General features: G+C 30.7%; 1 protein-coding gene across 1 annotated transcript; it reads left to right on the top strand.

The window, feature by feature from the left end:
* Nucleotides 1-7,777: 7,777 nt before the first annotated feature.
* LOC100781118 (uncharacterized) lies at nucleotides 7,778-10,121 on the top strand. Its single transcript, XM_026126928.2, has 2 exons — nucleotides 7,778-8,250; nucleotides 9,835-10,121. The coding sequence occupies exon 1, from the start codon at nucleotides 7,778-7,780 to the stop codon at nucleotides 8,207-8,209; it is 432 nt and encodes a 143-aa protein (XP_025982713.2). The 3' UTR covers nucleotides 8,210-8,250; nucleotides 9,835-10,121.
* Nucleotides 10,122-18,598: the final 8,477 nt, after the last annotated feature.

An 18,598-nucleotide genomic window follows, 5' to 3' on the forward strand; every position in this document is an offset into this window, starting at 1 on the left:
AAGCACATATTTCTACATCCGTGCTGATGTAAGCATTGACTTAGAAATCAAATCTTTCTAAAACGGTGTTTTGGCAACTGTCGTAGATAGTTTTAAGGTCTACAACGATGTCATATTCAAAGACGGGCCTCCACCGTCGTACAAATTTGTTTTTGACCGATGCAAAAGGCATTTTTTTAGTAGTGTTAATTTCTAATTAAGTTCAATTCTGATATATTGTTTTCTAATTTTTTTAAATTCGTCTACTTGTAGTTCTTTAATTGTAAAGAATTAATCGGCTTTTTTCATATGAATTACATTTGGTTAAATCTTTATTTTGAGCTATACGATATTCAATTATTCTATTTCTCCATTTTTGTGGTATAAATCTTTAGTAGAATGAAGATAAATAATTAAATTAAAGGATAAATATATACAATAGAGTTACAATAAAATCTCCTAAAATTGAGTTATAAAGGTTGATTCCCCAGATTAATAAAACTCTTAAGATTACGTCTAAACTAAACAAATTGATTTACATGATCACATGCTAATAATATGGGATGATGATTGCACATAATTGTACACAAATTTTGTTATCTTATCATGATCTCATTACCCCCTTTAGGTTGGGGCATGTAAATTACATATCCCCAACTTGCATAGCAAAAAGGTGAACTGAGTGAGACCAAGAGCCTTAGTAAAAATGTCAACTAATTATGCATGCGCAAGAACATAAGTAGGTGCAATATTGCTAGTGAGATACTCGTTGCGAATGAAGTGACAGTCCACTTTGATGTGCTTGGTGCGCTCATGAAAAACCAGGTTCTTGACAATATGAAGTGTTGCTTGACTATCACAATGAAGTCTCATAGGTTGAGAATGAAAGATACCAAGACTATGGAGAAGACCTTTTAACCATTTCAATTCTCTTGTTATAGCTCCCATGGATCGATACTAAGCCTCAGCAGAGTAGCAAGATATTGTTTGTTGTTTCTTAGTTTTCCATAAAATTGGAGAAAATTCAAGTAGAACAAACTATCCGATGAGGGACCTATGAGTTAAAGGACATCCAGCCCAATCAAAGTCACACCAACCAGATAGTTGCAGGTCATAATCCTTATGCAAAAAAACACCTTGTCCTGGATTCCTTTTTAGGTATCAAACAACACAAAGAGCAGCCTCCCAATGGGCCTCTTTAGACGCCCACATAAATTGAGACAACACATGCACATAGTATGAAAGCTTGAGTATAGCAAAATAGAGGTAAATGAGACAACCTATTAACTGCCTATACTGATCAGGATGAGGAAAATACAAGTCTGTTGCAAGTGCCAGACGATGATTTTCTTCAATTGGCACATTTGATGGCTTAGCTCCTAGAAGTCCAACTTCGGTTATAATGTCCAAAGCATATTTATGTTAACAAAGAAAGATACCTATGGAAGATCGCGCCACTTCAACACCCAAGAAATATTTGAGGATCCCTAAGTCTTTCATGTGAAAGCAATTGAGTAAATAAGCTTTTAATTCGGTGATAACTTCATGATTATCACCCGAAATGATTAGGTCATTAACATACACCAACACTACAATATGTACCATCGGTCTTTGCAAGACAAAAAGAGAATATTCGTAAAGAGATTGCTAAAATCCGTATTATTTTAGTGTAGCAAACAACTTTGCAAACCAACAACGAGACTCCTGTTTGTGTCCATATAAGGACTGGTTAAGTTTACACACCATGCCATATTCCTGAGGAAGAAAGTCAGGAGGTGACTTCATGTACAAAACCTCCTCAAGGTCCTTGTGTAAAAATGCATAGTGCATATCCATCTGATTTAATTCCCAAGCTCATGTGGCTGCTATGGCTAACACTTTACGTACCGTTACCATTTTTACAACGGGTGCAAAAGTCTCTATGTAATCAATCCCCCTTATTTGATGATTGCCAATAATTACTAACCATGCTTTGAACCGTTCTACACTTCCTTTAGATTTATGCTTTATTTTGTACACCCACTTGTAGCCAAGTGCTTTCTTTCCTAGAGGCAAATGTATAACTGTCCAAGTTCCATTGGTCTCAAGTGCCTGTATCTCACCTTTCATTGCATCTTTCCACCGATTGTCTTTCACCGTGTCAGTATAAGTGACAGACTCCTTTTCCTATGAAATGGATGCAAGAAAAGCACGATGTCCAAGAGAAAAATGGTCATAATTCACATAATCAGTTATGAGATAAGGTGCATATGAGTTTGGAAAGGGTGACCAGTTGGATAGGCCCAATCTTTTGGTGGTATTTGTCACATAATCTTGTAATCAAGTAGAAGGTTGTTTGATTCTATGTCCTCTAACCAATAATGACTTGATTGGTGATATAGATGAAAACATTGTATCTTGTCTGTCGATATTTTGTTAAGTAACACATTGTTTATTAAACCTCGCATTTGGTTCACCACCTCTATCATTCATTGTCATATCACCATTTTCTTCAATACCTCCTGTGTGATCCGTTTCTTCTACACCATCAGTCACATAATCAATAATTTCTTCACAACTCCAATTTTTAGGAGGAACATCTTTTTTTGGTAGTAACATCAATAGAAAAAAGATATTTGGTCTCAACGAATTCAACATCTCGAGAGAAAAAAATCTCTTTTGTTTCAAAGTCAAACAACTTCCATCTTTTCTTACCATATGGGTAGCCAATAAACACACACTTCTTACTCCTACTTGCAAATTTATCACCATTCTTTCTTTGATTATGGGCGTAACATAATGAGCCAAATATTCTCAAATGTTCATATGCAGGTTGTTGCCCATATAACATCTCATATGGAGTTTTTATATTTAAAACCGTGGAAGGAGTTCGGTTGATCAAATATGCTATAGTTAAAATACATTTCCCCCCAGAACTTAATAGGAATATTACCTTGAAATCCCAGTGCTCGAGCCACATCCAAAATATGTCTATGTTATCGTTCAACTCTCCCGTTTTGTTGGGGTGTTCCGGTGCAAGATGTTTGAAAAAGTATTCCATGATCAAGAAAATATCTTTTTCATGTATGCAAATTTTGTCCCATTATCACTTCTGAATATTTTGACTTGTTTATGAAACTGTATCTCAAGCAGAGCAAAAAAATTGTGAAGCATTGTTGATACTTCTCGTTTATCAGCTAATAGGTATACACATACAACATGTGAATAATCATCAACTACTATTAGAAAATAAAAAGCACCACAAGTAGAAGGAGTTCTATATGGTCCCTATAAATCACAATAAATTAATTCAAATTTACTATTGGCTTTATGTTCACTCAAAGGAAACTTCTCTTTAGTTTGTTTCTCTCTAAAATAAACTTCACATGTTTTATTCTAACCTCAGGAATTAACTGGGTGATCTTCAAGGAAGGATGTTCCAACTATTTGTGCCACAAGTCTATGGAATGCAAACCATCAGTTTTGTAAGCTCTCACATTTCAAACTACTTTGAAGAAATAGAGTTCATCCATCTGTTCGCATGCTCCAATTAGTGTCCTCAAAATACGGTCCTACACAACACAACTTATCAGTGAATTGATCAACACATTTCAATTCATCCATCATCTGTGAAACAGATATCAAATTACAATTCAATTTAGGCACATATAGAACATTAGCAAGTTTTAATCATTCATCTAACATCATGCTTCCTTCTTTAATCGTTGTTGTATGTTGTGCATTAGGAAGTCCAATTGGACAACTTTAAATATCTCACAGTTCATACATATGATTCAGGTTTTCAGTCATGTGGTTGGGAGCCATGTGTCAATTATTCATGTATTTGTATCACACTCACCTCTCATCTTGTCATTAAAGTTTGTTTTTCTGAGCATTTAGTAATTCTACCAGCATTTGTCACTGCTTTGTAGTAAGTCCCGTCAAACCTGAACTGTCTCCTTCTGAGATCCTGGTATTTGCACTTGTTTCACCACTGTGCACAGCAGTTGCACACACTTGAGTAATCAAATTCTCTAGGTTATCATTGGAATTCAATTCATACAGAAGTCTTCTTCACTATCTTATGTTCTTCTTGCTTATGAGACTCATTCTTAGGAATTCCCTCTTCATGATGATTCATTGCCACTAAATTTCAAACAAAACCTGTCATCTTTAATACCATAAAGGATTCTATGACAGAATAATTATGTTCTATATTTCAGACTTTGTTAAGGCATAAATATATACAAGAGAGTTATAACAAAATCTCCTAAGATTGAGTTATACAGATTGATTCTCCAAATAAACTCCTAAGATTACATTTAGACTAAATAAATTGATTTACATGATCATAAGTTAATAATAAGAGATAATAATTACACATAATTGCACACATATTCTATTATCTCATTATGATCTCATTATAAATAGATACTTGTCAATAATTTAAATAGGTACATCCATACCTATTAATAAACTTAGGTAGGAAGAGATATCAAAGTATTTGTCTTGAAAATATCTTATTTATAAGAATTATAAAGTTGATTTGATGGTTGAAAGGAGAAAGAAATTGTATTAAGTTTCTTTACAAACCAATTGACAATTGATATTGGCCTTAGAAAAAAGATGGAAGTATTATACCTAATTAACTTTTATTAATTTGAATATATGAGATTTAATTATTTTAGTTTATTGACATTGGTTTAGACTTATGGGACTTTAACATTTATAATTAGTTTTTAAATTGAAGTATGTTAACTAGTGTAACTATGTACAATATTTGAATAGTTTTATTTTTAACATTTAAATTATTTTTTTAAAGAAAATATTAGAATAAATAAGAATTATAGTTAAAAGGTTTTTTTAAGAAAGTTTCCTGCAAAAAAAATCGCTGGTAAATTTTCTGTGAATTTAAATCCACAAAAACTTCTTATCCACCGGGGAATTACCTTTGGATCAAAATATGCAATAAACCCATTTTCTATGATTTATATGTAAATTTCGTAGAAAAATCTCCATCTAAGATGAAAAATTCCGGTAGTGCCTTCAACATTAGATTAAAAGAAAATAGATATTCAGATAGATAAGTAATTTTTTTTTAAAATTAATCTTGGAATAACTTTCATTTTTAATAAAATTATTTGATAATAAGATGATTTATAATGAGTTTAATGTTAATATATGAAAATATAATATCATTTTATACTATTATCTAATTATAAATCACTATTTATTTATCATATAAATAAATTATAATTGAAGACAATGTCAAATTATTTTATTATTTTAATACATAACTTTTTTTCTCTTATAATATATATATATATATATAAATTCAGTGTTTATAATAATATTTTAGTTTTTATCATATAAAAATATACCAACAAAACTTTGATAAATCATTGTATACATCACATTTTTTTTCATGTGTTATCCACATAAAAAGTTTTATCTTGTTATTTTATGAGAAATTATTGTTAATATGATTTAGAGTAATTATTATAAAAATTAATAAATTTATTATATATTATGAGTTGTGAATGGATGTGATTGAATGATATTGTAATTTTTTTAATATTAGGACACATATCTACACTTTTCTTCTTGTATATAGTTTTGAGTTTTTCTCCTTGTACAGTGAGTTGGATCCAATGGTTGAAAACTTACCAATATTTTTTTTTTCTGAAGGAAAACATTCCAATGTTTGTTAAAATAAGCTTTCATTTGTAAAAAAAAAAATTCAGTTAAAAGAACCCACATTTTGTACATAGTGTTGAAACGGAACATGAAATCTTGGCTGAATAGTGTTTTTTTATTTTATATTTATCGTTCGTTACATGGGCCATAACCGCGTCATCATGACTCATGAGTCATGCATGTGTTGGAGCTTATCTTCTACTACACTGACTAACAAAAACCGCGGGCTTTTATGTTTTAACCGTTACTCCATTTCACGTTTTCTTTTCTTCTCTTTCTTTTGCTTGAAACTGAATTACTTGTTTTTTAATGTAAGAATGAAACTCAATTACAATTTAACTTGTTTGAACAAAAAAAGGTAAAAGTAATATTTTTTTTTTAAATGTAAAAGCTAACTTCTTAGAAAAATTAAAAGTTAAAAACAAAATACTAGTAGGCAATGGTTTAGATTATATATATATATTTCAAATTTTCAATTTATAAGTTAATTTGGGATAATGAAAAAAATAGACAATATATTAAAAAAATTCAAAAAGCAACATCGATTATAAAAAAAACCAATTGTTGTTTAATATGCATCATATGTAGATTTAGTGATTGATTTTATACAAGAACTAAAAGAATATCACATAAATTAGGCATATAAATTAGGAGTTAAAAAAATCTATAAAATTCTCATTAAATTTGTGTATAGGACCCATTGGGAATTGTAACTGTACACTGTCTCGGAGGATTCTTCCAGTGAGGACTACTCTGGTGGCAGACTTTCATATACATATGTCGAAATCCAAAATGGTCTGATTGGTACGGGGAAAGTACTGGCAAGACTCGGTGGACAGAATTAGAGAGGTTATGTGTCCTAACATGTTAGGTATACCCCATTTACTCACCCCATATTATGTATAGAGGATTCAAAAGACTGAATTAATTACATAATGGTGTGACAAAAAGGACCCATGAAATTAGGACACTGGTACTCAGAGTACATCATATATATATAGAAGTGTGCTTATATGACTTATCTTAGGTTTATAATTAGATAGTGTTATGAGAGTGACACTGATGGAGGCTTGAGACAGGGCTCTTCCTTCTCTCTCTGATGTTCTCCCACATGAACAAGAACAAAGGCATCACTTAGAAATGAATGAAGAAACTAAGCATTGCTGAAACGAGTAATTCTTTGCAACCAACAATGACATTGAGCAATAACAATACTAGGAAGGATGACTTTTGGAACAAAGACATTAGTATTGAGTGAATGAGTCTTGCCTCTACATTACAAGGCATTTTAATTTAATCAAACAATTTTTATAAATTTAGATAACTTGAAAAAGTCTTGCCTCATACACTCATTTGAATAACCTATAAAGGATAGGGTACTCGGCCAAAAGTCATCTTATTATATTGGATAAATTGTTAAATTTATTCTGGAAATTATGAAACACCGATAAATTAATTTGTGAAAGATAAAAAAATTTAAATTTAATATTTAAACATGTAAAAAGTGTAATAACGAAATCTTGCAGTCAATTTAATGATAAATTTGTCATAAATTTTATAATTTAATGTCAAATTTGTTATTGAAAAATATAACTTATTATCAAACTAATATTTAAATATTACAACTTAATAATAAAATAAACTCACAAATTTAACAATAGAATTAATTTGTTACATTTTTTTATTAAAAACTAAATTTATATTTTTCTTTTTTAAGGACCAATTCATCACTAAGGCATTGCACCTTCAAAAACGAATTTGCCTATTTCTCCAATTATATTACACTATTCTTATCATTTAGGTTACATTACACCTTATCACGATTGTCATTGACTATTCAATAATCCAACCAGAGTAAGGTAAGGAACATGTATTTTTTTTTCTTTGGGTCCATCCAAAGTAAAGCGCTTGAAACAAACTTTTAACAATGCCAAGGAATGAAAAATTGAACCCTCGCTGGTCACTAGAGTCCACGCACGGCACAGATGCGAAACCCATAAAAGGAAAGGCCATTCCGGTAATTCCAGCCCCAGTAAAAAACAAACGCCAGACACACCACAGTGAAAAACGTCTCTAAAAAAAAGAGAATCTCTGCAAAAAAAAAAAAAAAAACACACCCACAATGTTTTTTTTTTTTTCCACCTTTTCCTCTCTCTCTCTCTCTCTTCACATTATAAACCTCTCTCCATTTCACACTCCTCCACTCACAAACCCATCACCGTCACTATCCACCATTTCCCTTTCTTTCCTTCTTCTTCCCATGGAGATCCAACAACAACTGTTGAAGTTCAGGTACCACATCGGAGTGGCACTCCTCGTGTCCCTCTCGGTCTTCTCCGTGCTCCACTTCGCTCCGAGGTTCCTCAACATCCTCGCCTATTTCTGGCCACTGTTTCTCTCCACTGCGCTTTTTCTCGCCCTCGTTCTCTTCTTCGCCAAGACGCAAACTTCGCTCAACTCCGACGCTTCCCTTCCCAAACCCGCCGAGGAGCTCCTCGACTTCGTCGCCGGCCACCACCACGACCCTCCTCTCGACGCCCACAAGTCCGATTAGAAGCCCCAATCTGAGAGAGAGAGAGAGTGTCTGTCGACTATGTAAGAATTGAAACCCTCAATTTATTACCTTTATTTAATACTAATAATAATAATAATTATTGAAATTTAATTCATTGTCAATTAATTATTATATATGTTAATAAATTTATTATATGTGTCAATTTAGTGAATGTAGACTATTTTCTATTATTATTGGGTGTTTTTTGTATTGTTAATTTTTTTGTAATTGTAATGTAGTTGGTGTTTTGTTTCAAGTTTTTATATTTTCTATTATTATTAGGTGTTTTTCATGTTGTTACTTTCAATTTCTTTACAACTGAATTGAATGTCACTGCCAGTGTGCTGTAATTGGTAATGTAATTTGTTGTTTTGTTTTACTTTGTATTGGGGAAAAGATCTTATCATTGTTGTCGCATTTGCTTCGGATTGAATTAGGGGAAATAGTTTTTTAAGAAAATTGGTAAAAGAAATATATTATTTATTTAATGTAAATTAAATGAAAAACACGGCTAAGCAAACTGATAGGAAAAAGGTTTTTGAAAATATATTTTTTACCAAACGTGTGAAGACTATAAACGAAAATAAAGAAGAAAACATGTCTTTTCTTTTGTATGCTTACAAATAAAGTTGAAGGAAAAATGAGGAAAAATCTGATTTTTTAAAATAAAAATTCAATTTTTCCTTTTTCTTTTTTGACTATTCAAATTTCAAAAATTTATTTCCTTGATTTCTTTTGTCCACTTCCAAATTTTATCTCCTTTATTATTTATGCAACTGAACAGGTCCTAAATCATTCATGATTATGGGAAAGAAGACTGCTATATGTATGTGATTTTGGAATTTGGATTTTTTTAAAAATTATTCAATGTTTTTTTTTTATTAGTTTTTGATTGAATGAGTATCTTAGGATAGATTTAGTTAGTGGGAAATGGGAATGTTCTGGAGTTGCGACAGTGACAGTGTGTGATTGTGAGTGAGGATTGAAAAATTCTCTAATCAAAAGAATAATTGATAAAAAAGATGTATATATAAAAAAGTCTATATTTACTTGAAGTTGAAAACACTGAGACTGAGCTGTGTGTTCAATCTTCAAGGGTAATGCGTAGGTCACCGATGAGTCATCATTGGCAGGGTCACCCGCATATATATGCGTGGCAGTGTCGGCAATGCCTTTGTCTATTCTTCCATAAACACTAAATAGAAACATTTTCCAAACAACATTTTTATCATACATCTTTTTCTCATTTTTTTTTACCTCTTTCGTTAACTTTTCTCTTTACTAGACAAATTTATCGTTCCAAACTTCCAATTCAATTTTCAACCCTTATTCTGAAACCGTACATATATTTTCTCAATAATTCCAAAACCTAATGTCTTTTTATACCTCTAGTGCGTGTTGCTGTGTTGGTTCAAAACGTAACTCATAATTAAATACTATAGTATATGCAGAGAATGAAATTAATAATTTAACCGTACGTGCCCCATGTGCCATCCACGTTGGTTGCATAGTATTACTGTCATGTGCTTAGTACTCTATTTTTTCAAGGCATCCACATGATAATTTGAATTTGAATATTGAAGATATAAATTAATTAATCACAGTTTGTACTCTTGTCTTTGTAGGTGATTAATTGTGAAGAGAAGATGGTGTTAGCATAGCATAGGCCAGGGTAGATCACAGATATCATATGACTGAGGATGCTGCTCAACTATAGATGATAAAGGGATTAAAAGACCATATTAGCATATCACAGCCATCACAGTTGTGTTGTGGACTTTTTTACCTTTCTTTATAATGGCTATAAATGCTGCTCAACCATGAATGGTAATAGTACATATTTTTCTCTCGTATTCTCCTACCTGTAGGGTTGTTTTAACTTCAATCTAATAAATTGGTAGGTTTGGATTTACTCAAATTGAGCTATACCACCTTCATTTTTGTGGTCCTTCCCTTGTAATCGCTGTAAATGCTGCTCAACCATGAACAATCGCATACATTTTTTCTATAATTCTCCAACCTGAATGATACATTTGGATGAAAGAAAATAGAGGAAAACAAAACACAGATAACAATACTTTTGTTTCTTTTGTTTGATTAAAGAGGAAATGAAAAAGATAAAAGGAGATAAAAGTTGACTTTTAGCCATAAAAACTCCTTTTTTTCTTCTTCTTTTTACTTTTCATTCAGTTTTCTTTTTTCACTCACTTTTTCACCACCATTCCGAACAGACTAGAAGGGTAGTTTTAACTTCTACAACCTAATTAAAGATGGATCTGAATTTACTCACTTTAGCTATACCGCCTTCATTTTTGTAGGGCAATAAATAAAGAAAAGGGCTGATTGGTGTTTGTACGCATAGCGAATAGCTAACAACTATTTCATTTCATGTCTATCATCTAATAAATTTTGTTTCCTCTTGTTAGTTATTGGTCGGAAAGGGCTAGACCAAAAACATTATGCTCAAAGCTCTTCGTACTGAAATCAATCTCCTTTGACCAAGAGTGTCTTTATCCAAAAACATAAAGTTTCTCGATCATTTAGCGTATCATCACAATCAGGGCTGTGAGGGGACTTTGTAGGATTCTAGGGATAAGCAACAAAATCGGTAGCACTTGTTTATCCTAAGAGATCTCAGAACCCTTCCTTCGTCTCATTGCACCTACTTGCAAATTTGACTACTTAGGTTCAGTTTTAGTCTCCTCAAAATACGTTTTTTAACTACTTGGGTTCAGTTTTAGTCTCCTTATTAATCTGAATGAAGAGTTTGAGAATGATCTTTGTATGAAAAAGTAGGAGTTAGATATCACAAAAATTTTCAAACTTGAGGGAATTGGAGGCGTTGGAATTGAGACTGGCTTGCCATGGTAGGAGTAACATAGCAGTAAGTTAAACCATCATGGATGCAAAGTAATGGCATTGGAAAGCGATTTGATCATGTCATATTAGTAAATATTTATTAATTAGATGAGTGACTTGATTAACTACTTACAATTAATGTTGTCATGCAAATCTAACATGTTGGACATTCTCCCTATACACTTCTTAAATGCTTCAAACTGCATGTAGCCCGTGTTAGAGAAACCAAAGAGAAATTTGTGTCTGGAACCCGATCAATTAATGCCTACCAAATTTGGCATTCCAGTTCATCAGAAATCTGGTGTGCATTTCATCATTGAAGTAAAAAAATGCAAACTACTTTAACAACTTTATGTATATAATGTGTTGGTCTAATTAAGATGATCGAGCAAGTGTTAAATCAGAATTGACAGAGTACCAGATTGATCAACATCAAGCTCTTCAAACTCCTGTATGACAGATGAAATTTCTTCTTGACTAACGAATTCAGCAGCCCTATGAGCAACAACCAGAGAAAGAAAGTTTCCAAAAAGGATAATAAAACCATATGATAGTATAAAGTGCCAACAAAAGAATGTTTAAGTAACCAACAGTTCCATCCTCATCAAGATCTTCTGCCGCCAGATCTAAATTGGTTATTTTAAGAGTAAAAGCTCATTTGACAAATGCCTTCTGTTTGCATTCAGTGTTTTAGCTCGGCAATGCAGAGGAAAAGCTGAGCTAAACAAATAGATATACCTGCCAATATCCAACACCACAAATGTTTTCCCTGCTTTAGTCGAGAAACTTCTATCACCATATATCCCAGTTACCAAGAAAACCATCCCTGTAACAATGAGAATCAAAAGAAGGAAAGAAACTAGAAAAAAAAACTTGAGTCTCCGTTTATTGATCTCAACCTATTAAAATTTCAGTTGGACCAACTTTTTGGTCCATGTGCATATGGCTTCAACTAGTTCTTGTTTCTCAATCAGTCTCCTTTTTTCTATCGACAAATGTTAATTATTAATTTGTTAGTAGGAGTATGACCTTTCCCTTCTTCCTTCTTTCTTAACCATTCAATCAACCTTATATCTCCAAATAATCTCCTGCTTAGGTCATGATTAGTCCAACCCATGCCATTCAAGGGAAAACAAAAGCACAGGTGTTAATATCCACTAGCAAGATGAGACTTGAATCTTACAATGGAAGTATGGGATTCTGCTATAGGGTTTATAAGGGCCTTAGACTATCCAACTAAAACAACTAATCATTGTGGCATGGCTGCAAACAAGTGGCATGGGTGGTGACACTAACATTGTAGCATTTGAGACTAGTCAAAGGGCTAGTGCCAGTCAACGCAAGTGAGCCCTGGGGCTGTGTAACCTGGTGAGATGTTAGGATCCAATTGCATGGTATGAGGCTAGTCTCACATTACAGTATGAAATTTTAGTGTAGGGTTTATAAAGTCTAGAGCTCTTCAACTATAACAACTAACTTTTGTGGTGTAATTCTCCCAAGGTTTATTGTCACAATTATAAAGTACATAGCATGAAGAACACCCTATTTTCTTTTGGTGCCTGACAAGGTAGAAGATTAAATCTTTCAAACCTACATAAACTGCAAGGTACATTGTCACTTCTCAAAAACTTAGATTCAATTTCCCAAATATGGATGGACTCAGAACATGGAAATTGATCCATTTCCATTGGTCTTAGGAGGAGCAGGATCAGCAAGAGAATCACTTCTCTGGAACGGAGATAACTCTTAACTACTTTTAGCCTTTGAGCTGCAGGATCCTGTGACCACAAAATGAATGGCTCATTTACAGATGCTTTTAGGAAAAAAAGATCAGTAATAAGGACCTTCTTTAGATGTATAGCAGTCTATATCAGTTAATTAAAAACTAAAATGCAGATAAAGTATACTATTCCAAATATCAAGACTTAAAAACATGGAACACATTATTTCATATAGTTTTATTTGCATATTTAGTCAATTCAAAGAGCTTCACAGAAACAATAAACTAGTATGTTAAGCCTAGTAAAATAGGCATCAAAGATTAGTGCATGTTAAAATTCCAATATGACTACCACAAACATAAAAAGGATGATGTTAAAACATTCATTTGGATCATTAATTAAATACAACCTAAATAGATCTCTTCCATTCTAGCAACAACTGAATCCATGTCTTATGAGCTGTAGAGGAAAATATCTCAGACATTTGTGTACAATTAAGGAACAGGATTTTCTTTGACTTAATTACCAAAAGCGCTATAACCATCAAGAATAGCACCAAAGCAGCTAATAGAACTGTTTTTGCTCTTCCTTTGGGCATCAAAACACAGTGGCTTTGCATACGAAGTTCTAGATGCACAAAAATCCTAGTGATCAACATAAAATTCCCATTTTGCAAATTAACACTCAATTTCCCTGCCTCAAAATCAAATACGCAATGGTTTAAGTTCTAAAATATAAACATCAGCGCTGTCTTATTTTACACTCCAGGTTTAGTTCTTAAGTGAAATAACTGAAGTAATGGAAAAATTAAAAGAGAAAGAAACAAGTGAAATAAATTCATTTTTTTGGTTACCTTTTGTTGCTTAGCTTGTTCAATTATCTCTTTTGGGCATTTTTTTAAAGAAACAATCAGGGTTGATGCCTTCAAAACTGTGATTTGGTTTCTCTATTGGTCAAACTAGCTTATATGCTAAGGAGCTTGAAAACTCACCGAATGCCTTACCAAAAACACTAGGGATAAACTAAATAATATAAGTCATTAATGGAATAACTAATATAGTTAAGTTTCTAATACATTGATGATTTATTATGTACATTTACATAATATTGATACTTGGCTTTCTCCTCAACTATCCAGATTATTTAGTGCTTATTTGGTTCTACACTGTGCTCATTAGATATACTAATATTGGTTCATTAATTTTGGGATAAACTGACTTAACAAAGCGGATATAAACTTAGCAAGAAAGTTAGAAAAATAATAAAAAAACTACCTGCGGTCCATTTCATGTCAGCATTAGATTTCATGTCAGCAATCATAATAAAGCTTCAACATTCAACCACCCTCTTCCCGCACATGAATATAAAAAAAAAAAAAAAAAATCCAAAATTGACAGATGATCGTAGATGATGGATATCTAAGACACCAACGACCATAAGTGCATTCAAATGGCTAGATAAGAAACTGCTTTATAATAAAATAAATTAATGATTTAACTGGAATTGAAGCCATATTAATAAGAAGATGATGACCTGAATAAGAGGGCTTTCAAGTGTTTTCTCTGAACGCAAGTTCTTCGAGTGTTATTATTTAATTAGTTAGGGTAGTTGAAGACGATCCAATTTTTCTAATTTCACCACAAACTGAATTTCATGTTTGAACCAAGGGAGGTTGCATCTTTAATAGAGAGAGAGAGAGAGGTGTACAAGTGTCATAATGGGCAGCATAACTATAGCAGATCCCACATTGATGTGATCAGTGGTTCATTAGGATTTAGAGTAAGATTATATTCGATTATATATCTCAATTAGTTTTATCAGTTAAAAAGTTTGTTTAATTGTTTGATAAATAATTTTTTTTAGTGTTTTTTTTTAAATGTTAAGTAACTTTTTTAAAATATTAATTTCTAATTTTTAGTTTTTTTATATTTTTTTATTTTTATTCTCAATATATTTATCTAATTTCCTAGTTATCTGATTTAAATAAATCATAATTTTTTTATTTTTTTATTTTACACATGTTAGTTACTTCGAGGACTAATCTTACGGATGACTTATAATTTAGTTGACTGATGTTTCAGCTTTTGAACATTTACTTTCAATTTTTAAGTATTAATTAATTTATCAGTTAATTTTTCAACTAGTTTTATCAAATATAATCTAAATGGACACAAAATATTTTTAAAAAAATTAATTATATATTTTTTATTATATGAAAATAAAATATAATAAATGAAATGTCTAATTGAATAAGGTATAACAGGAACAAAATATAAAACAGAAACTAGTCAATAAAAAAATTTGACAAAAACTAGCACATTAAAGGCAGCAAGATCAAATTAAAAAAATAGGAAAGAGAAAAGACATAACAACGTACACTAAATGTATTCTTGTGTTTTCTCAATGTCAAGAGGTGCATTTGCACCCTCTCAATATATCCTAGGTAAAGAATATATAAGTTAAAAGTGAATCTTATCTTCCAAATCAATTATAATTAAACTTTAATTATAAAATGACACTGGAATATATCATAACAATTGTTGTTGAATTTATTAGGCTGTTATTAAATATATTCACAAATATTTCATCTTATAAATTCAATGCAAGATATTATATCCTTAATGTTCCTTCACATAAGGGAGTGTGTTAAATTAACATTTCATATTAAATAATGATATGGTCAAAATAAAAAATATAAATAAAGAATAAATTTTATCTTACATGCAACTCAATTTTTAAAAATTGAGTTAGTCTCAAATTCTAAGAAAAGTGAAACATAATGTGTTAAATTAAAAAAAATCCTTATTATGATTTCAATTGAAGTTATATCAAGTCATACAGTTATCTCAGTTACCTCTTAATTTCCCATTTAAAGATTATGATCAAGGTCTATTCAAGAATAAAGAGAGTTCAACTGAAGAATCATGAAACAATCATATGTCTTGTCTGTGACTTCGATTACTAGTTATGGATACATGTTATAATCCTTAATAATTTAACATGTTTTATGAATGCGGATCTCAATCACACATGCAGAAGATATATTTCTGATTTATCGAACGTTTCAGTGCGTGTTTTATTAATTAGGAGATTGCAAGAGCATTTTGTTTTTATGCTAGTCCCCAGATTTTTATTATATATATGCCTACCTTATTGAAAGTCTTATTTTTAATAAAATGATATAATTTTTTCCTAAAAAAAAATTAGCATGTGTTATATCTTAGGGCCTTTAGTATATTATTCTAGAACTAGAATATATAAATTTTTGGCTTTTGTATGAAAAACAATAATAATAAAAAAAGACTTTAACATATAAAAACTTTTTCATCCAATTAAACAAGCAGAGAAAAATCAAACCTTTCTTTCTCTCTAACCATTTCTCTCAAATACAAAAGTATAAAAATTTATTATTTTTTTCGTATTCAAATATAGTGTAAGGCAGCTAAATACTAATAAACAAATAATAAAAAATTTATTATGATATTATAAATTTGAATGATAACTTTAAAGAATGAGACTAATTTTTTCTCATCCTCTAGTAAATTAATCATTTTCCACATTATATCTCTTCCTTTTTTACATAATAAATTAAACTCTACACAACTTATGAGTGTTGGATTTTTCTTCTCATTTTTGTCATCTCAAATTCAACTATACTTTATTTTAAATTATAACAATTACTATTATTTGGAAATGAGCGGGCTTTTATCATCTTTTAATTCAAATTAAATTTTATTTTATTTTAAATTCAGGGAAATTCTATTGTTTTAAAAATATTATTAAAATTATACAATTATTTTCAAATTTAAATCAATTGATGTTTTTATTTATCCTTATAAATATGTTATTTTTTAATTCCTGTAATTTTTTATTTATAAACTTTTCGATTTCTTTTACCTTGTGCTGCTATGCATATTAAGTTTGGTTAACCTTTTATATGACAATGTAATCATTATTTGGGTACTTTTCTATTTCTTTTTCTTTTAAGACTTGGGTTCTAAAAGCAAATACCCAATCTGAAGATTGCATCATTGCAATGTAAAGGTAATACAGATCTGGCTGTGCGCATTTGGCATTTTTCCTCTTGGCTCTTAGTCTTTGATTCACGTATACATAATTTTCATATAGAAAAGTCATTTCAATTATTTTAAACTCTTAATATTTGAAATTATTTTAGGAACAAATTCACATGATAATAAAATGTTAATCCAACAAAAACTAATCTAGTTTGTAAGAATTAAACTCTTGTAATATTAATTTGAATATTTTAGTCGCACAATGAGATCTTTGTTGATAAGTAATATATAAGAATTTTTATTAATATTTTTTTAACTTTTGAGATCTGTCTTAACCTCCAGTCTTTGTGACATAAGTCATAAAAACTATTTTGTGAAGAAAATTGGTTTTTCTTATAAAAAATTCCACAAAATTGTGAATTTATTTATTAAAAGTTAACAATCCATGCGTGTATTAGGTGTATATATATAGTTATGTACTTGTTATTATTACTTTCTACTCTGGACAAAAATATCTTTTTAGCCACGTCTGTGCAATAACCTTATCTTCCCCGTCCCTTTTGATGGACGGCAAGAGACAGCGAAAGTATTGAATTATTAGGAGTGCTTGACAAAAATATGGGAGACATGCAGAGTTGTGGATCTAAGGTTAATTTGATAGTGAGATGTTGTAAAAAGTACTTGATATTACGGAGACTATAGATATATGCTTCCTATTGTATGACATATTTTAAAATGGTGGAAACGGATGGAATCAAGCAAATAGAATTATAGTTTTGATTGGTTAAGCTAAGATGATTGGAATTAATGTGATCTAACAAAATGTATTTATCTGAAGGTTATTTTTATGTTTTTTTTTCTCCTTCAAATTTTGGGTATGAAATGGAGAATTCAGGACATGTTTGGCTTGAGATTTTATTATTGTTTTCAATTAAAAATATATCAGTTTATTTTAAAATATTTGTAAAGACAATAGTAAAGGTATTTTTTTATTTTAAATTTCAATACAAATCTTTGAAAATAGAAAATAAGATGGTATTTTCACAATTAATTATAAAAATAAGAAAAAAACATTTTCTTAGAATAAACAGGCTTTTGTTTTTTACTAATTAATTTCCAAATTATTCCTGCTACTACATATATACTTCCTGGCAAATGCAAATTGTACTCTCATTTACATATTGTAAAATATTCAAACATTGGTATCATAATTAATTTTATTTCATTTTAATCACCCGTATTATATTATTCAATATACCAACATAGCTTCATATATATATATACTCACCATGGGATGTTCTTAACATCAATTATATGAAACAAGTTCCAGCTTGTTTCCACCTTCTCCTCCTCTCCACTAGCACAATTTCGGCCATCCTTGCCACTCCAGTTCTACAGAGGATGGGCGTCTGGAATAATTAAAAAGAAATGGGGAAAGCATCAAGCATATGTTGCACAATAATGTAGGTGTTACAAGTCACGTACGCCTTTAGTTCTCTGATAGCGAGTGATTTTTGTGTATTATAACCGTAGTACACAACATGCATGATGAATTAAAAGAAAGAAATATGTAATTGTATTGTATGGTACCTTGAATTATTGGTACAGGGAAAATAATACATAACAAAATATATGGACAATATTCATTTTGTAAAACTTGTGTATCTATATTTTTTCTTCTTTAATTATACACAACACTTACATTAGATAGACATATGTAATGTAAATCATTGATATGTACGTCTTCTCCTAATAATTTCAACTTTGTGATTATTGATTCATTATAAGAGTCT

The sequence above is a fragment of the Glycine max genome, chromosome 18, assembly GCF_000004515.6.
Source record: "Glycine max cultivar Williams 82 chromosome 18, Glycine_max_v4.0, whole genome shotgun sequence".
In the NCBI taxonomy this organism is placed as follows: Eukaryota; Viridiplantae; Streptophyta; class Magnoliopsida; order Fabales; family Fabaceae; genus Glycine; species Glycine max.